Genomic DNA, 22,022 nt, shown 5'->3' on the forward strand with positions numbered 1-22,022 from the left:
ACAGATCAGGAGCAGGTCTGTGGTTACGTCTGCGCAGTAGAGAGGCGTCAGTCCTGTTTTACACTTAATATACAGTTACATTCACATAGAGACAACACTTTTCCACACTGTGTGAATAAACTGCACTGCTTTTACATGAGGTCATGTGATCTGAACCACATACAGTCAGCTAAAATAATCCATAATAACACTTCCTCCAGTGAACAAGTGTTCTGGTCTGAATCATGAGAGAAATCTGCACAGATCAAGCAGAGTTTAAACAGCTCTAAACAACTATGTGTCTGTGTCTGGATTGTGATGTGAGAGAGATGCGCTATTATTCAAAATTAAATTAAAATCATCTTAATGCTGGATGTGTTTCATCTTGTGTCTTCTCCAGATGTTCACTGATGGACTGGAGTGCTGTGGATTATTGTGATGTTTTTATCAGACTCTCATTCTGACGGCACCCATTCACTGCAGAACATCATTGCTGAGCAAATTTTCCATAAATTACTATACTATTCAGCCTATACTTAAAAAAATAAATAAATAAATATGTAAGTCTTTCTACTTCAAAATTTCATGTTTAATTCAATGCATTGCTTGCCACTGCTTTGACTTTACTAGCAATTGCACTGCTAAGTCATTCCTTGTACATGAAAATAAAAAGCTGCTTTTATATTTTAGGAAAGAGTCATTATATCTGTGACAACACAGAGTTTGAAAGCGCTGGCTTAAGTCATCGACTCCCTTCAGTCACCGCTCACTGTATCTGTAAGAGCAGTTCTTAGAGTTATTCCTTATGTAACACAGACAGAGGCTTTCCTGAAAACTTGTGTGCTTTTTGGTTTGACCGCCTGGGTTTATCTTTACAAACACACAAACACACATTCTTTAGTGTGGTCACATTTGCACTCATCAGTCACTCTGTGCCTATATGTGGTGTGTGAGGAGGCAGCAGCAGATAACCAGATGACTAATTAGGTGACACACAAGTGCACAACCCTGCAGTGACCTACACGAGCACACATCAGCATCCAGCTGAAAGCAGCGCACTGATAAATGCATGAGTGAATGCAACACACATGCTTTAATGAATAAACCGGGCGGTAAATAAACATCAGGAGCTGTACGCAGTGCACTGCAGCTCAACACAAGCTGATTTTAATGTTGTGCATTTCGTCGGAGCAAACGAAGATTGATGAAATAGAAACATATATACACCGCAGCACTCAGTAATAACTAAGGCACTCATTTATGCTAAGTGCAATATTTCTCCCGCTCGCCCGGCATCACCTCGACTTCACAACCAACTGCATTTACCTAATCAAGCATTTGCATTTTACAAGCTGACGGACGAACTCTGTATGTAAATAAGACCAATTCTGGCACACCAAAATGGCAGGACTAGAAACGCGATGGGCGAATATTACATTATTCATGTAATAATGGAAACTAGCGAAATGCAAATACAATGTAAAAATCTTCAACAGACACTGACCCAGAAACCTTCTCCCTTAAAGGAACAGCTCAGCCAAAAATGACCATTTGCTGAAAATGTGCTCACTTCACGGGAACGGATTTGGAGAGTGAATGAGCTGTATACACAAAGCCTCCATTAATGGAAAGACCCTGATGTCGTGACCTCAGGATGACCTTTTGACCTCTGAGATCAGGGGTTTAGCATTGAGACGGGCTCCAGACCGATGAACAGACGTCTCAAGGGTGTTCTGCTATGATTGACGTTCCTTGAAGATTTCTTTTGGAAGTTTTTCCTGAAGGCAGAGGAATGTGAGCATTAAGGGTCTGTGGGAAGGTTTCTCTGAGAGGATCTGGTGGCAAGCCAGAGGCCTAACGACTGATTTCCGATTTCTCTGCTTCCTGGCGGAAAGAAACGTCAAAGCATGCTTTATCTACACTGGAGCGGATTGGCGAGAGGTATAAGCAGTCGAAAAACTAGGACAAAGACATGTGGGAAATAATAAAGTCTTTGAAAGCTGCGTCTGTCTGACAGACAACACAGAAGTGTGATTTCCTCTCAAAGGAGAAGAAGATTCGCTGTGATGCTCGTTTAACACAGTTCAAACACAATCCACACAGATCCAAATTAATGACATATTAATGCATTAAACACAAGAATTTGAGATCAGTTACCAATTCATCTTTTGAAATTAGGACTACTTTTCTAGACAGATGAGTTTATAGTAGTGCATTTCCAAAGTCATTTCTGTGCTGTCTAGGAACCTTGCATACTGTATATTATATAAAAAAATAAAAAATTAAAAATCAGGTTGACATGGTTGTGTTATAAATTGAATGAAAGATGAAATTATGCTAACTTGCTAAAGTGCTAACTTTAACCTGTGACCAGTAAACGTGGTTAAGGCTCAAAAATCAACTAACACAAATTATATATATAATATTTAGAGAATATAAGAGATACTTTTACATTGAAACGTGTTAAATATGAGAGCGGTGGTATGGAGGACTCATATTTTCCACTCATTTATATATATATAGTGTACAAATACATCACATTTAGTGTAAGTTTTATGGCCATACTTTGATTGACACGGTGTGTGAAGTGAAGTGTATCATGTTTTTAGTTTTTATAAACTGACGCACAGGTCATATTTCTCAGCTGTCATCAGCATAGAGCTTCATCTGGATTCATAACCCAGAATAGTTCTTAAAGAGAAAGAGAAACCTTAGGAATATATTAAAACAGCATTGAACTGCAGTGATGCTCATGCAGTCATAGATCCGTGCAGACCGAGAGGAACACCTGTGTGCTGCTGTACCTGTGGAGGATCTAGAGATGTGGACATCTCTCCTGGACGCTCCGCTGCTCGAGTCCTCACCACTAATGCAGTCATAACAGAGCAGTGCTGCTCCACACACACACACACACACACACACAGGACAAAAAAAGGAAAAGAAAAACTGATGCACAAAAATCTATCTGCTGCAAATGTATCAAAAAAATCGAAATATCTCAGTTGAACAGCCATGATCCAAACCTTCTCGAGTGAGGAACAAAGCTGATAGCATTCAGAGAGAGAGGAAGAGATACCATGAGCGGAAAAACTCCCAGCATTCCCAGAAACAGACGGATACAGCAACGGCTGAGATATTAAAATGAGCCGGTCTACACATTCAAGTTGATTTGCAATGAAAATGCTCCAACGTATTCAGTAAAGAGTGAGACCTCCACCAATCAGAAACTAGGATTTGATTAGCAATCACAGACAACACACAAACATGAACTTTCACCAAACACATTCAATAAATGGCAAAGAGAAAATGATCTAATTTATATAAATGATGCCGCAGTTATACTGGACTTTAAGCGTGCATCATTTCTACAAACCCTGCAATGGTCGTAATATAACGAAACACTCAGTGGCATCTTCGTTAAAAAGAATAATATACAAACAAAATACAACACCATGCACTTTACTGCAACAATGCAATACTGCAGATTTAAAGTTTGCTTGCCTTTAATTCAATTTGTATTTCTTCTACTGGTCATAGGTCAGAGGTCATCATGTTGCATGAGCTTGTGTTTCCAGTCTCCTGTATTCTCATGCATGCAAATGAGCATCACTTGAGTCAGAAACTGCAGTGTTTTACTAAATATTTTGGTACATAATGCCACACAGGGGTTCGAATGAACCATTGCATGAATGATTTTTAACCAGTTTACGTATATGGATCATGTTTGCAACACACCAAACACAAACTAAACTCTTCAGTGGAAAAGCTAGTGCTTCGGAGACAGTTAGCATCATCACTTCTTTAGTTAGTAACTGCCCCACATCACCCGCCTCCACCCACAGAAGCAGACGCAGGACTGTTCAGTAGATTCATCACCAATCACACAGATGTACAGACTGAGTGAAGCGGGCCGAACCTGCGAAGGCTTTGGATATGCGGTCTTTCTTCCACTCCCAGGGCTGGTCGTACTCCTCCGGCGGCCTCTCGTCGTCCTGCGGTAATCTGCTCTCGCGGGAACACACACATCCGTCTGGATCCGCTCCGTTCTCCTCCGGCTCGTACGGGGTGTCGTAGAGAGGATGCTGCTGGACCGGACCGTCTTTAGGAGCGCGACCGCCTCGGATCTCTGCAGACCAAGAGAGGAGACGACTCAATATCAACAGTCTGTGCTGCTTTCAGCAGGCTTTTCCGTTCGACACATTTATGCAGTTAGCAGGCACTTTTTACACAAATGGACCTACATAAGCAATTCATCACAGAGCCAACAATATTCATGGTTTATAATGCCAGGTTTATTTGAAAGCGAGGATAGGATGCACTTTTAGCAACCAAATTAATCAACAAACACCGACATTTTCAGTCAAGATCCCAAATGGATTTTTCCCAAGTTTAGTCAAAAGCTGTTTTTTAGCTGCAGGGTGTCTGTTTCAGACAGCCTCGTTATACTCTCATACTAAGTGCTTAAAAGTTTCAGTGAAAACTAACAAAAAAACAAGGCCAAAACCCATGAACATGCTGTGTTTAACGGTCAGGAAACCATCTCCGAAAAACCCCAGAGTCTCATCTGAACAGAACAAAGAACAGTCCGAGACAAACCAGACACAAACCAGAGCTCAAGTCCTGCAGAACATGATCCTAATGTGTGTGTGTGTGTGTGTGTGTGTGTCTGATACATTATTAAAACCAAAAGCTGTTGCCTATCTGCTTCTGCTAACTAACACTGACTATGATTAATAAATGCTGTAAAAAATATATTGATCATAGTTAATGCATTAACTAATGTTAACAAGCAAGACCTTATACTGTAAAGTGTTACCGATTATTTTGATCATTGAAAACCTGCCGATTACAGCTTTGATTAATTGAATTAAAAACGGCAGTTTTTACAAACTGTTAAAGTAAATGTTTGTATTTATTGCATGATGCCCACCGTGCAAACAGGAGAGTGTGTCTAGATAAGGTTATACATTAAATTCTATCTAAAACTTGCCTACAATAATAAAGTAAAAAAAGGACTAAATACAGACTAAACATACAAATTCACTTATATACAGTAATTATATACATTTATACACTATTACAGTAGTCCCTTTACAGCTGCTGCTCTCATAAAAACACAATTACTTGATACATACAGCATCTTAAGCGTGCATTTAACATCCAACAAAATGCATATTTAGCATTGCACAGTCAGGATGATCACACTCCTCTTCTACTGCGCTCCGTCTGTTTGATGTGCATGAGCTCAACGGTGCTCGCTCAGTAAAAGTTAAGGAGGGTCACTTTCTGTCAGAATGAACCTTTCTGCAAAACATGCCTTTTCAACAAGAAGTAATAGACAGGCCCTGAGTGAAAATGCATTAAACAGTACATGCATCCATCAAAACAGCAAATAGTGTTAAACCTTATGCTTTTGTTTGAAGCTTAATATGATGCTTTCTCATCTTTAGGACAACTTGGGTCATGCACTTTTCCCCGTAAGCTGCTGACTGGTGGATCTTTTATGTGCACAGTGATTAATTAATAGTCAAATTCACTTTTGATCATTATACATGTTTTCGACTAGTTGCTGCAGTTTGTTTAATGAACCCTGGTCGACCTCCAGAGTCAAAGTGGGCTGTATGACACGAACAACAAACACACTGCAGTCCAGAAGTGTAGCTCTGTGCTTGACCTCCAGGGGTCACTGGAAACTGGACTGCAGAAGCTATCTGTCACCCCTCAAAACAAATCACAGAAGTCATGTGTCACTCCAGGATCGCTCTCTCTCTCTCTCTTTCTGGTTCTCTGGGGTGGCATGAAGCTGTTAGCGGGCGTGCTAATGGTATGGTATAATGCAGAGACGCTCATGGAATGAAATATAACACCACAGCGCTGCATAATTGCCTCTCTGCTCAAGGGAGCTCTTGCGGAAAAATGAGAAAAGTGTAGAGACTAGAGAGAGAGAGAGAGAGAGATCTTCATAAAAGCCGTGCTTGCAGAAGCCTGGATTGTTACATTACTCTCCAAACTAGTGATGCACTGATATTTCAGCAATCACATTTTTTTGGCATGAAAAGTTTCAGAAAGCATCCACGTGTCATTTCCATGGTTTGCAGAGGCTTAAAGCTAGTTAGTCAGCGGGAACAGCAGGCTGAAGAACACGAGTGTGTGTCATGAACTCAGACATGCAGGTTTACACGCGCTCACACTGAGACGCTGCAGCTCTGCTCTTCACACGTCCTGCACTCGTTCAGACACGTCACTGCGGTCCTCTGCCGGAGCTCCTAACTATAATTACAGGCTCCAGCAGAACCCAATCCAGCCGAGGAGCTGGTGCCCTTTCACCCGTCACGTCTGCAACAGTCCAGGGATCAAAGGTCAACGGAAGCCTGGCATTCACACACACACACACACACACACACACATGAACACATGCTGCCGCCCACCCACCACGCATACACACTTCCTCTCCAGGTGTCAGATGCTCAGTGCGTGTGTGTGTGTGTGTGTGGTCTGCTGATTTACAGTCACACACTGCGGGAATCAAAGCATGACCTTTATCTTTCCAGGAACGCATCCCTGAAGACTTTAAAGCCACTCACACCGCATAAATGATATTTAATGCTTCTCTTCGCATCAGAAAACTCTTTACATGCATATAGAGTTATTAAAAGATCTCCAAAGAGCCAGATGTTATTGATGACACACTGCAGGCTCTTCACACCATAGATAGATAGATAGATAGATAGATAGATAGATAGATAGATAGATAGATAGATAGATAGATAGATAGATAGATAGATAGATAGATAGATAAAATGACAGATGGATGGAAGGACAGAGCAAACAAACTATAAAAAAAGAACGAACAAAGGATGGATGATGACTGAACAATAGATAGACAAAAAGACAGGACAACAGAAAGATTGACAGAATGATAAATAGGATAAAATACAAAACAAACAAATGAACAATAGAAAGATGGATTGATGGAATGATGGATAAAATGACAGAACAAAGGATGGACAAATGATAGATGGATGGAGCAATAATGCTAGAAACAATGGATGGAATTATAGAATGATAGAAGAAAAAGATGGATAGATGGAAAAATAGATGGAATGAATGAATGATGGATGGATGGATGGATGGATAGATGGGATGATATAATGATGGACGGATGGAGAGAAACGATGATAGAATGATGGATGGATAGGATGATAAAATTATGGCTAATGGATGAATAATATATAGTACAATAGACCAACAATGGATGGACGGAACGATAGAATGACAAAATAAAAACACAAAAATGATGGATGGAATGCTAGAAGAAACAACAGATAGATGGAACAATAGATAGTACAAAAGAATAAATGATGGATGGATGGAACGACAGAATGCTCGGAAAACAATGGATAGAACAATAGAATGATGGTAGGAACAATGGATGGATGAATGGATGAATAATATATAGTACAATCGACCAACAATGGATGGATGGAACGATAGAATGAAAAAAAAAATTATGCTAGAAGAAACAATGGATGGATGGAACAATAAATCGTATGACAGAATAAATGATGGATGGATGGAACGATAGAATGCTAGAAAAACATTCGATGGAATTACAGACAGAATGAATGATTGAATGATGGATGGATGAATGGATGGATGGATGGAATGATAGAATGATGGTAGAAACTATGGATGGATGAATGTATGAAACCAAAGATAGTAGGATGAACCAACAGTAGATGGATGATGGGATGATAGATGGACAGATAAAGGTGTAGTTCTGTAGGCTGTGTTTTCTGAAGAACCTCCTGAGGATGAACCCTGAGAACGTCTGAGTGTTTGAGTCCCAGTCACTCTTTCTTCAGCTCAGCCTGCTCTTCCTCTCCATCCTCCTGCCGAATCTGCTCCTCACCCCTCCGCTTCCGAAGAGGAGAAAAGAAGATGTAACTGACTGGAAAAGCGTCTCTGTGTCAGCCAAGTCCTCGGGCACACGAGTGTGTGTTTGGATGAAATCAAACTGTGCATCAGGTCACACCTGCTCTCCTCACCTCTCCAATCATCTGAATAAATTATTACCGTAAACCCTTCATCGTTGCATCCATTGACCCTCCTGCAGGGCATTGTGGGAGCAAACATTAAACACAGGAAACAAACGCTCCTCCTCTGCAGCTCCGCACCATCCACCGTCTCAGCCGAAGATATTAAACGCTTACAATCCTCGGTTTGACACCCCAAAGAAACTTTTAGCCTCTCCAGCAGCTGAACTGAGGAAATATTCAAAACAGCACGTCAAATACTTTTTTAGATTATGACAGGAATACAACTATTTCAGTTCAGTGAGTCTAGAACGAGTCCAGCTGATTGTTTTGATGCTTGAAATCTCCTTTTGGTCTCTGCCCCGTGTACAGGACACCTGAGATGACACTGATGACCGTCTCATCGATCTGGTACATAACACCGTCACATCGATAACACACTGCACACACACACTGTGGGATGCAGAAAACAAAAACAGACGTTTTTATGAGTTGGACTGAAGTGGATGGACCTTCTGAGTCCAGCTGTATTCCCATGAGAGCAGAGAGAAGTTCAGAGAAACAGAGAGAGCGACTGAGGAAGACAGCCGGCTTCAGACTCAGGGAATCAGCCAATTAACATTAGAAAATATACTATACTGGGTTGAATCATGTTGCTGTTGGATTGAATTGGCAACAAATGGTGCACAGAAGTATCTTTGGGGAACTGATTTGGTAACTAGCATAAAACATGCTATATGTCATATATAAGTGAAACTGATGATCTGAAGTGACATTGCTTTTCTTTCCTGGTGTCTTGATAATGTAATTAAAGCCAGGTCTAATCAAACTCAAAACAGTATAAATGATGATGATGACTGTAATCTGACAGAAGGCACAAATCTAAAGTTTTTAGTCCCATAAATAATTAAACATCATTCAAAATGTGGCCTAACAAAAATAAAACAACAAATTTCCTATTTTCAAAAGGCTACACAGTGAATTATGCTCTATAGTTTAATATAATACATAATACATGATTATTATTATTATTATTATTATTATTATTATTATTATTATTATTATTATTATGAGGAAAACAAAGCTCTATTTGATCATTTCATTGCCTGTGTGCTGTGGGTGAAATGAGAGAGGAGCGTCTGTTACATTAACAGCACAACTGTTCGTGTTTTAAGAGCGCAGAGCATGATCAGTGAAGGAGAAACCGAACGTCCATGATGAGGACAGTCAAACAGTAGACTACTGCAGCAAAGAGTCCTCTCAATACCTCAGACTCCAGAGGAACTGTGAAGAGTTGAAAGATAGCGAGAGCTTCTAACAACCTCATCACGGTCAGATCTGAAATCATCCAGCATTTGAAACACTCACAACCAACCTGAAGCAATGTGTGTCTGACTTCACCAGCGTCTGTCTGTCTGTGTCTCACCGCCTGCTTTATCTCTGTCCTACAGCAGAGACCGGCACAGCCATCCCTACATCCCTGCAGATCACTGCTGCCAGCACACACACACACACACACACACACACCAGTGCACCGATGCAGTGCTGCTTGGTCTCAGGCTGTTTTTCTGTGATGATGGTCATGGATGTGGGGTTTGGCACAGCAGATGAAACACGGGCCAAAAGAGTGAACCGAGATGGACAGTAAGTGTGTGTGTGTGTGTGTGTGCGTGTGTATGTCTGTGCATATGTGTGACACCTGTGCGTTTGTGTGTGTGAGAGTGAATGTTTGTGTAAATGTGAGTTTATGTGTGCGTGTGTGTGTGTGAGTTTGTGCATGAGATGGAGTTTGTGTGTGTGTGTGTGTGTGTGTGTGTGTGTGTGTGTGTGTGCCTGCATCAGCTCTAATGGGCTGTTGACCCTCAGCAGGAGGAGGTGGAGTGGTCATTCATCACTAGATCATCCACACGCCTCCAGTGGGTTAGATTAGCCACCAGACCTGGAGAAACCCACCCTGCCCTCCCTCTCTCTCTCTCTCTCTCTCTCTCTCTCTCTCTCTCTCTCTCTCTCTCTCTCTCTCTCGTCAGACTGATGTGAGTCTGTAACAGTGCTGCTGATGATGCTGATGATGGTGTGGGTGTTCAGTGCCGTCTGTGATGGAGACCTGACTGAACTCAACTCAACTCAACACTCTATTTTTAATGCAAATATGCACTTTAGCTGCTGCTCATCAAGTCTGTTCTTTCATTGGAGGCACATTATTATTAAAAACACACATGCACAGAAAACAAGGTCAACACTCTTGTGTTTAATGCATGCGTTTGCCTGGCATTTTGTTTTCTGGGTTTGTCACTAGGGTGATGCATGCAGGTGGACAGACCGGGTTTCAGACAGGCTTCTCATTAATCCTGTGTTAATGAGCCTTCATGCAGGTTCTAACGAGGTGTAATTGCTGTTCGGTTCTGGCTGGAATCAATGCTGCTGTCCAGCCACTGGCCGCAGTGGAGACATTTACACACACACACACACACACACACACCGTCCCAGATCACTCTCGCATTCACACCCATACAGGCACTCTTTATATGATCAATTATTCAGTAAAGAGTTTGATCTGGATGCTTCAGGTCGAGGACGTACATTATCAGCAGATTGCTGTTGATCATTTTAAACCTAATTCTCTCAGCTGTGTTTATACTGATGCTGATAAATCTAGAGAAGTTCTGATAGAAACACAGATGTTATATATAAATATATATATATATTTCTCGAAAATTGTAAATAACCTCTTAAACTTTGAATGTTTTACACGTATCATCTAATCTTTCATTTATTCCATTTAATGTGACAAATGGAAAAAGAAAGAGACAATATTTTGTGTTTTCTGTTTTTATGCACTAAATAAATAAACAAATAATAAACTAATTAAATAAGTAAATAAATAATCAAGTTTAAACATTCAAAAATCAAATAAACAAAGCACAAGTGAAATTAATCTAATTTGTTTTCTATTATTTATTGTAAAATTTCCAATGGTGTTTCCACACCTGTGTTCACATTTTGTGTGAAAGGAAAAAAATCTGTCTATACAGGTTTTTTTTTTTCTATCGGATTTTAATTGAATGATCAGATGATCAAAGTTGTCATAAATCTAAAAAGGTGGATTCATCAGGTTGGTTCATATATCAATCTTTATAGTAGCTAAATAAAATGCATTTCATTACTATATGCAGTGTTTTCTGTTAATAATTGAGTTCATGTGTTCATGTGTCTGGAAACAGCGGCTGGTTCTGCTTGAGGAACGTTCTTGCATTCATCATGGTGTGTGTGAGACTCGTCTCTTCCTCCCACTCGCTTTATGGCCCTCGATTTTTCTGGCTTTGACAGAGACGCTGTAACACAGTGAATGCTTACATGTCAGCGACTGTGAGGAGAGATATTTCTGCACATCTCGGCCTTTGGCTCTGTGAAGGAACACACACACACACACACACACACAATCTGTCTTGTATAGTTTAGAAACACTGTCCGTCTGAGATGCCAGTGTATTTCTCTGCATGTCAGGAGCTAATTATCTTTAGCAGCACAGCTGTTCACCCACAATGCATCAGCTTTCTCTTGCAGCTGTTAACTGTTTTTTTCTGAAAGCATTGTAATAAATACCTCACACATTTCTGGTTAAACGACGGCGTGTTACTAAACTAAGTCTCTTACACACGCTCGCTGGCATGAGTGTATTCATGAACATGCAGATGATGATATTCGGGCCTAACGTCACTTTGCTCTATTTATAGAAATAAAAACTATTTAGTTCAGTAGTTCACAGACGCTACAGTTCTACATAGAGCTTTTTGTATGACATGCAGGAAAAAATAAGTAAGTAAGTTTGTTCTAGAGGTCGACCAATAGTGGATTTTGCCGATACCGATAGCTAGGATACCGATTAATTAAAAATAGCTTTTTTTAAATAGATACTGAACAAAAACTAAAATAGTGCTTTATTTAAAAAATAAATAAATAAAAATACAGTACTTAACCATACTAGTATTAGTAGTAGAATAATAATAAAAGCAATAATAATAATAATAATAATAATAAAAATAGTAATAGTAAATGTTCAAATTACCACACTGTAATAGGGCCCCATGAAATCAGTTTTATTTCTTTTTTTAAATTCCATTAGATTTTTTTCCAAATTCTGTTATTTCCGTTAAAAATGTTGTTTTTTCCATTTTAACTTTTTTTTCACTCCTTTTTAATAGTTAAATTAAAGTTTATTGATCATAAAGTAAGTCTAATGAATTAAAATCATGAAACTTATACATCGAGTGTCTAAACAAACAGCACATGCTGTCAGTGATTTCAGCCACTACAGACCATCTCACACTGTATTATGAAAACAGATCCTTCTCAGCCGCTCCAGCAACAGACACAACCCAGAAAACTACCGGCATGGATTTTTGCAGATTAACCGATTGTTCCGGCGATCAACTATCGGTGCCGATTAATCGGCAAAACCGATACATCGGTCGACCTCTAGTTTGTTCCCATGGGTTTGTTTCTTCATTTGAATTAAACTGTGGACATGAATTAAACATGTATTTCTACAACTCAATTTATTCCTTGATTTTATCAAATTGTTGCCAGTGTAGTAATTTATTCCCTCATTGATTAAATCAAGAAAAGGTTATGAATTAGCACATTATGGCCATGATTTAATAAAAAACGGGAATGAATTAAGCTTTAGGATCAAATTCTTAAAGGCCACAATAAATATATTTTTGTCCATGTGTCACCTTAATTTTTGTAAATAAAAGTCATGTGTTTAATATAAAACAAGTCTGTCACTGCACTATTTTATTGTTGTTGTGTTTTTCATTAAGAGTAATAATGAATCCACCATTTTCAAGCATTGGTTTTGTTCAAAAATGTAAAGATCTGACGTTAAAGATCAAAGAATGTGCTGCGGATCATTAGTGACATATCTGATCTTGTCAAATGTGTGTGTAATCTGTGCGAAGATTTCCTCACGATGGCATCTGTGGTACACACTCACATTTTTGCTTACACGCACACACACACACACAATCACACTCAAATAGCTAATGTTGGCTTTCTATCAAACCCCATCCTGAAGAAAAGACAAGAGATAAGTGATATCAGATGAGCGTGACTCCGGTGTGCAAACACAGGTCAGAAGTTCATCTGTGAGTGTGTTAGCATCGCCGTCTGATGCCCATCTGAACATCTTAAATGTGCGAGTGCTGATACAAGCATCTTCCTCTTACAAAAGCAAGCATGTGTTTGCTTATTAAGCGGTAATCTGATAATCTCTCAACGTATTGCCTCAGAAAACCCAAAGTGTCGAGAACGATATCTGAGAGGAATGAAACGATCCCAGACTAATTTGATGCTTGAGAAAAAAAACTTCTCCATTCAGAAAGCTGGAGCAGATCTTATTAAAGTCAAACTACAGAGGAGATTTTTCAAACAGCCAGCAGGAATGGGGACAATTTTGAACAATAAATCGCCAAAACAACAGGCAAAACATACAGAGCCAAAACAGTGGAAATGATGCTGAATATATCAATAAACAGCATCAATTCCCAGCAATAAAACCCCCCTGAATCAGTTATCTGCAGGATTCTTTATGTTTGACATGCATGTTGTGATTCTCCATGATCCTTTAGTGCATTTGCCTCCATGATGAAGTTCAGATTATTGTGATATTCTCACATTAATAAGAAGCAACTGTTGTTAAATTTGAACAATTTCAGCTCATTTGATGTGATTGCATTCTAATGTAGATGCTTGAAGCACATCTTTCCTATATGTGGCACAATGACAAGCACAGCAAATAAGGAGAAATTCTGGACTGGAGCTCCAGTGTGTTGGGGTTTGTCTTCTAACAGGCGTCTGGATTTAATGTGCAACTAAAAAGCCCACAGGACTGGGTTCACACAGTTTTACTGTGATGTTCAGCACAGTCAGCAGAATGCTTAACAGCGATGTATGACTACATAAAGACCTGAAACAGCACACTTCTTCAGTCTGTGTTAAAGAAAAGCAACAGAAGAGCTAAGAACAGAGGGTGAACACACACACACACACACACACACACACACGCACGCGCGCTGAACAGCCATTAGAGTGAACTGTGTAGAGTGTCCTGGTCCTCCTATAGATGTCAGAGATCTTTCCTTTTTTTATTTGGGTAAAGCCATTCACTACATACCAAATAAACAGACATTACATACAGAGTCTGATCTGATCGGACTACTGAAGTATTTAGGAGCCACATATATCATCTTAAAGCTGCCAATATTCTGAAATTATTTTCTAATGTTATAGCCAAAAAACATCAGAGAGCAATTTAAGAATTCTGTACTATGTTGTCTATATGACAGGAAAATAAAACACTCAAAAATAAAATCAATAATTTCAAAGGTTAAAGTAAATTCATGCATCAATAATAAATAAGATTTTGAGATTTGCTAAATATTACATTACTGGCATTCAAAGCTGATCTTTGAGTATAATGATTTAAAATATATAAATATAAATAAATGACAAATTTAAAAAAAAAACAAATAAAATAAAATTATATATATATATACACACACACATACAGACATATAATAGAAATAACTAAATATAAATGATTAAAATAATGATACCATAATAAAATAAAAATAAAAACATTAAATATAAATATATGATAATAGAAAATAAAGAAAAACAAATAAATAAATGCAATAAATGATAACATAAGTAAAAACGACAAATGAATCCAAACAAACACACACAAACAGGGAGATGCAGAGAAAGCCTGAGATCAGACCCGTGTCTGTTGAACATACAGGATGATCAGTGTGATCTCAGAGTTTAACCCTTGATTGATACCGCAGCAGTGACTTCAGCAGAGATTAACACTAACGATTTTACTGATCAGCATTCATGAGCTCGGTCTTCAATGTGCTTTAGACTGGGCACTTCAGAGATTGGAGACATGAAATACTGTAAGGAAACAGCTAAACTATGACCTGCAGCATAAACTCAATAAAGAGGAAAGAGGAAAACGTCTCTAGGTTACGTATGTAACCCTAGTTCCTCGAGGGAACGAGACACTGCGTCGAAGCGTTAAGGGGAACGCGTTTAGCATGAGTGACTCTGAATATCATATCTAATCTGTCTTATAGAGGAGCATGACGTGACGGGCGGGGTGACGTAAGCGACCAGGAAGCTATAAAGGCACGAGCCTCGGAGCTGGCGTCAGCTTCTAGTACCAGCAAGCGCCGGCAGGGGTGCCGGGGTATGGCCTCGAGATGCAGCGTCTTGTTCCGTCAAGGAACTAGGGTTACATACATAACCTAGAGACGTTCCTCTTCAGTAACTCAAGCTGCATCGACGTGCTACGGGGAACGTTGTACCCACGCTGCCAGACTACCAAATCCCTGTCTAGTATGTATTCGAAGAGCACAGCTCAGGATGAGAGGACTGAAGTGCCTGGAGTGACTGGCAAATCTAAACCATAGAACTTTACAAAAGTGGAAGGCGTGGACCACCCCGCAGCATTGCAGAGGTCCAGCATGGACACACCTGCTAGAAAGGGCCTTCGAGGCCGCCATATCCTGTGTAGAGTGAGTCTTGGCTCCCGGTGCCATTGATAATCTCAACTATCTAATGACTAATAGTCTGCTTAGAAGCAGGAAAGCCCCTCTTGGGAGGACCGTAGCATACAAGCAATTGGTCCGTTTTTCTCCACGGAGCAGCTCTCTGGATGTATGCGTCCAGAGCTCGAAGTGGACACATACAATTTAGTTTCTCTTGGTCGGGCTCCCAAAAGGGAGGAGGACATATGGCCTGCAGCACTACAGGTTGTGGTGTGATAGAGGGAACCTTAGGAACATATCCCGCTCGAGGGTCTTTGGTCATGCCTAGTGCAAAATCAAGATAGGTAGGGGCCACTGAGAGGGCCTGTAAATCTCTCCTCAGAGAGGTAATAGCCAACAGATAGGAGGTTTTACACCACAACCAAGTCCTACGGGGAATACGGGACCGTACTGGAGGTCTCAGCCACAGCGCACCACAGAAGAAACGTGTAACTAAGGGGTGTCTTCCCAAAGACTGACCATCGAGAGGGACATGGTAGGCCGCAATGGCCGCCACGTAAACCTTCTGCATGGAGTGGGTCAACCCTTTAGAGATCCTGGCTTGTAGAAACTCCAGAACTGTACCAACTGGGCAGTTATCTGGGTCAAGCTAGCAGTCTCTGCACCATGAGGTGAAGAGTTTCCACCTCAGGGTGTACAGTTTCCTCGTTGAGGGAGCTCTGGCTTGGAGAATGGTCTCACCAACCTCGGTTGAGAGACCAGCTGCTAATAGTTGTGCCCCCTCAGGGGCCACACCCACAGCTTCCACAACTCCGGGCGAGGGTGAATTATCGTGCCCTGCGCCTGAGAGAGTAGGTCTGTGCTGATCTGTATCTCCCGTGGAGAGCTGTCGAGCAGCGAGACCAGATCTGCAAACGATACTCTGCCCGGCCAGAATGGGGCTACTAACAAAAGACGGACCCTGTCCCGGCGTACTCTCGCCAGAACTCCTGGGAGCAGAGTGATAGGGGGAAAGGTGTACAGACGAAGCCTCGGCCAGGTCTGTGCCATAGTGTCCAGTCTCAGAGGAGCTGGATGAACTAGAGAGAACCAAAGGGGACATTGTGATGTCTCTTGAGTTCCAAAGAGATCTACTTGTGCTCTGCCAAAAATGATCCATATCTGCTTCACCACTTCGGGGTGAAGTTTCCATTCCCCGGGCCTCGGCCCCTGCCTTGACAGTATGTCTGCTCCCATATTTAATTTACTTATATACTGCTCTTAATGAGAGGAGTTTACCTTGGGACCACACAAGGATCTGGTGCGCCAGCTTGTACAAGGGGCGCGAACACAGACCTCCCTGTTGGTTGATATAAGAGACCACAAATGTGTTGTCAGTGCGCACCAACACATGGTGACCCCTTAGGTCTGGGAGGAAGTGCGTCAGTGCACAATAAACTGCTAGCATCTCTAGACAATTGATATGCCATGTCAGATGGCGACCACTCCACAGACCACGGGCAGGATGGCCAATCAGGACCGCACCCCAACCACTGAGGGATGCATCCGTCGCTAGTATTACACGGCGACAAGGAGCTCCTAGCAGCGGGCCCTGATTCAAGAACCAAGGTTTCTTCCACATTTCCAGGGTGCGGAGGCAGCAGCGCGTGACCTTGATAGTTCGAAGTGGATGGCCCCTCGGTGAAAATCCCTTGGTCTTGAGCCACCACTGTAGGGGTCTCATGTACAGCAGGCCAAGAGGTATCACGTTGGACGCAGCTGCCATCAGACCCAACAATCTCTGAAATTGTTTGACAGTGAGTGACTGGCCTTCTTTGACTCTCTTGACTGAGATCAGGATCGACTCGATACGAGCAGTGGACAGACGTGCCTGCATCGCGAATCCCATATTACTTCTAGGTAGGTGGTTCCCTGAACCGGAGAAAGTACACTCTTCTTGGCGTTCAGTCTCAAACCCTGCTCCCCCATAAGTGCGAGAACGACATCTCAAAGTCGAGCCGCAACCTGCTCTGACTGAGCTTAAATCAACCAATCGTCGATATAATTGAGAATGCAAGAGGGCGCTGGGGCGAGACGGGCACAGTGTAATGTGGTGTACACCGCTCTACCCCAGTAGTGGCCACCCTCTGCAGTCGTGACCGAAACGTGTCAGGACTTCTTAGCCGAGGACCTCCCAGCCTAAAGTACGGCCCTCAGATCCGCCTTAAGCTAGGAAAACCCTGGTTCAGAGTGTTGCTTCAGCCTCCGGTCCCGACGCGAGGGAGCGCAGGCGGCAACACTCGGGCTTCCGAACCCCGAGATCAGGCAGATGTGGCGGGTGAGGTAGGAGATATTGATGCGCCTGTCTCCATACCCTCCGCGCACAGACTATGTATCCCCACTCGTGATGTATCGAGGAGCACACAATCTGAAACACGATCTGGATTCGCCTTTCAGATTTCTCATCTTAGATCTCATCTTAGATCTCATCTTAGATTTCTCATCTTAGTTTACGCTCTTCAAAGAGTAAACAATTTGACTATTGTTTACTCTTGAAGAGCTAATAATGACAAACAACAATAAATAAGACTGACAAGACAGAATGACATGCACATGAAACCCTGAAACTGAATTTATGAAAGGGGTTTGTTTTTTTCTTTTTACTTCAATAAAACAAAGACTGTTTTCAGAATGGAATACTTGCAAACTACTGCATACTGTGCCATCAAACCTTGTGTAGTTGTTGTACATCAGATTCTTAGAAAGCAACAGGTGTCCAGAATAAACGTAAAGAGCTTTCTGAGCATTTAATGTCCTGGAAAAAATGCTTTTATGAGAGACAGCATCTCATCTCGCAAAGCAACAGAATAAATAATGTCACAAACAAGACTAACACGTTTATGAAGTGTGAGAATGACTAACTCGGCTGTTCTGGCTCGTTCCCAGACCTCATGCAACGTGCTCCTCTCTCACATCAGTCTGCAAACCGTTTACTTTTACTGCCATCCTCCCCAAAGAGCAGCTAATGAAGGCTACAGGCCGAGAGGGATGATTTTACAGGGTGCCCTTCATCATGAACACACACTTTCACACTGAAAATGTTCAAGCCTGAGAGGAGGAAACTTTGACTGAGCCATGAATCGCCCTGAAGCGTCAGACGGGAGCGATGTGATGACTGCTCTACACAGTTAAATATAACACACATCAGCCAGAGAGGATTTGATGAACACATGATGAGGAGTGAGTAAAGCTGTGCTCATCTCTTCCCGAAACAACAGCACACTGGTGCCAGAAGAGCACTGGAGCAAACACACATCTCCTCTCTGAACACTTCAGGACAAACAGAGCTGCACTAAATTAGTCCAATTATAACCTGAAAATTAATATTATTTTTCAATTAAAATTAAATTAAAATCAAATGAAATTAAATGGAATAAAATGATTTGATTAATTTTTTTTTTATTTTAATTTAAATACAATACAATCCCATTTAATTTTAATAAAAATGGAATAAAATTATTTTATTGTATTGTATTTCAATTAAAATAATTGTATTTAAATTTTTATTAAAATTAAATGAAATGAAATTATTTTATTGCATTGCATTCCAATTAAAATAACATAAATAAAATTATTTTATTTTATTTCATTTAAAATAAAAATATCTAAAATAAAATAATTTTATTTCATTTCAATTAATATATAAAATAAATAATTTTATTTAAATTTATTTAAATTCAAACAAAATACAAAATAAAATACAAAATAAATAATTTATTTAATTTCAATTAAAATGAAACAAAATCATTTTATTTTTGTTGTGTTTCAATTAAAATAAAATAATTATTTCATTTCAGTAAAAAAAAAATAATAATAATATCTGGGGTCTGTAAGATAAAAAAATATAAATAAAAAGTTTTTGAAATGTCTTTCCAAGGCTGCATTTTTCAGAAGAAAAAAATAAATAAAAATAATAATGACTGAAATTTTTTTCTGTGTGAATCTGTGTTAAAGTATAATGCATTTCTGTGATTCTCCGCTGTATTTTCAGCATCATTCCTCCAGTCTTCAGTGTCACATGATCTTAAGAAATCATAAAAATATGATGATTTACTGCTCAAGAAACATTTCTGATTATTTAATGAGAAAAAAAAAGTTCAATAGAACAGCATTTATTTGAAATATAAATCTTTTGTAACATTCTACACGTCTTCACTGCCACTTTTGATCAATTTAATGTGTGCTGGATAAATAAAAGCATTGATTTCTTTCAAAAGAAATGAAAATACTTTTGAACACTAGTGTAAAGTATTTTGCATGTGGTCTCTCAGTGAAAGCACACACAGATCTGTGTGAGATGTGCTCACGGTTGTGAAATCGCAGACTCAGGAGAGCTGCTGGCAAACTGCATCAGGATCGATCGACCCGTTCCAGTTTACATCCATCAGTGTGATTGAGCTGAGACACCAACACACACACACACACACACACACACACACACACGCACGCATCAGCAGAGAGACCCCAGACTGATTCCTCCTCATCTGTATTACTGAACGGCCAGACAAAGACACTTTTCACTTTAGAAATGTCTGTAGTGAAGCTTCAATAACTCACCACAACAAAGAGAGGATCAAACAGAAACAGATCAATTAGCTCGATCAATCAAAGCCAAGGTTATCAGTCTACTGACAATAACATTCAGTCTCTTCTGCTCACCAAGGCTGCGTTTAGTTGATCACAAATACAGTAAAGATTCTGAAATATTATTAGAAATTAAAATGACTGTTTTCTGTGTATCTCTGATGCATTTTATTTTTCAGGATTCACAGATGAACAGAAGGTTCAAAAGAACAGCATTTATTAGAAATAGAAATATTTTGTGACATTATAAATGTCTTTACTGGAACTTGTAATGAATTTAACGGATCCTTGATAAAAGTATTCATTTCTTTAAAAACATATCTTATACCAAACAACTGAACAATAGTGTGATGATATATGATACGATACGATATATGATACGATATACGATACGATGTACGATACGATACGATTTACGGTATGATATACGATATATAATATAATATAATATAATATAATATAATATAATATAATATAATATAATATAACCACCATACATTTTATATTAATAAAGTAATATAAAGTTTTTATTAACAGTAACTAATTGATTCAGTTGAAATAAATATATGATGCAACAGCACAGGAATGTAGAGCAGGTGTGTGTGAGAGATGACCGATGCGGTGACCATACTGCAGTCTGGGGTCAGAGGTCACTCCAGCTGACCACACACACACAGATGCACATAGAGCTCTGTAAATGCTTTTTGAATAGAAATGTGTAAAATAGACAAGACGGCGTGTTTAATACAAAGCTCATTTACAGTGCATGGTGGGAAACTAATGTAAAGCTTTGGATTTTATAACTGGCTGAGCTTTCTTTGCCAGCAAGAACCTCCAGCAACCAGATCAGACTTGCACAGCTGTCTTGAGGAACCTGCTAGATCTGTCGGTGCTGTATGAGTCCAGAGTTAGCAGAAGATGAGCTGTGGAGCACAGACTGATGTCGCTGAGGTCAGGTGTGTTACTCCAGCCTGACGTGAGCTGTTCGTTCAGAGATCTGACACCTCAGCGCTGTGAGATTTCAGCAGTCATCCAGAAACAACACATGGAGAGCGGGGTGTGTAGGAGCGACACAACAGGCCCTGAAGAATTTACATCCCCGTGTGAGTTAGCACTGTTCGTGTGTGTGTGTGTGTGTGTGTGACTCCTTGTCCTTCCTCCTGAGACACAGGAAGCTGCAGGATTCCTGTCAAGAAGAGGAGGAGCTGAACTCAGAGTTTCCCATAAAATCCCATTAAACTTTCATCTACTTCATCTTGCCCAGAAATCATTGATTTGTGTGTTTTTATTGTTGTATTTGCCCATGTCCAGACGGATAGAGAGGTGTGGCAGGCTGTGCTCTTATTTTACCCTTCAACGCCCCTCTTTCAGTGTTTCACCATCAATACATCAGAACCACATGGTACACTTTTTGACATCTGCTTCCATGAAGAACCTTTAACATCCATGGAATCTTTCCATCGCACAAATATTATAATGATTAGGCAATACACACACACACACACACTCTCACACACACACACTCTCTCTCACACACTCTCTCTCACACACACACACACATTCTCTACATTGCTCTGGACCGAAGAAGGAAAACGTTTGCAGCTTAAACACATGTTGCTTCTGAACTCAGAAAGAGCACACGGCCCTGAGAGAGAACGGAGGATATAGACAGGAAACTTCCATGAGAATGACTTCTAGGGCTTGTCAGTGTCTAAATGTGTTACAACAATAGCCTCTGATGTGATGTGTGAAGGTCTGCAGTTTCCAAGCGGCACAGGGCTGAGTTCTGGATGTCTCTTTCACAGCATCCATTAATAACACTCAATAGACA

At 40.3% G+C, this 22,022-nt stretch overlaps 1 protein-coding gene across 3 annotated transcripts in view; it reads right to left on the reverse strand.

The window, feature by feature from the left end:
• Positions 1 to 22,022, reverse strand: part of zgc:158464 (uncharacterized protein LOC791139 homolog) — a 99,185-nt gene that overhangs the window by 28,686 nt on the left and 48,477 nt on the right. For 2 of the 3 annotated variants that reach the window (XM_052530798.1, XM_052530800.1), the window contains exon 3: positions 3,896 to 4,105. In XM_052530798.1, the coding sequence (XP_052386758.1) occupies positions 3,896 to 4,105 (210 nt within the window). Of the gene's footprint in view, positions 1 to 2,783; positions 2,871 to 3,895; positions 4,106 to 22,022 lie in introns of all 3 variants that reach the window. The other variant, XM_052530799.1, reaches the window with a different exon arrangement.

This window comes from Carassius gibelio, chromosome A18 (genome assembly GCF_023724105.1).
Source record: "Carassius gibelio isolate Cgi1373 ecotype wild population from Czech Republic chromosome A18, carGib1.2-hapl.c, whole genome shotgun sequence".
Taxonomy (NCBI): Eukaryota; Metazoa; Chordata; class Actinopteri; order Cypriniformes; family Cyprinidae; genus Carassius; species Carassius gibelio.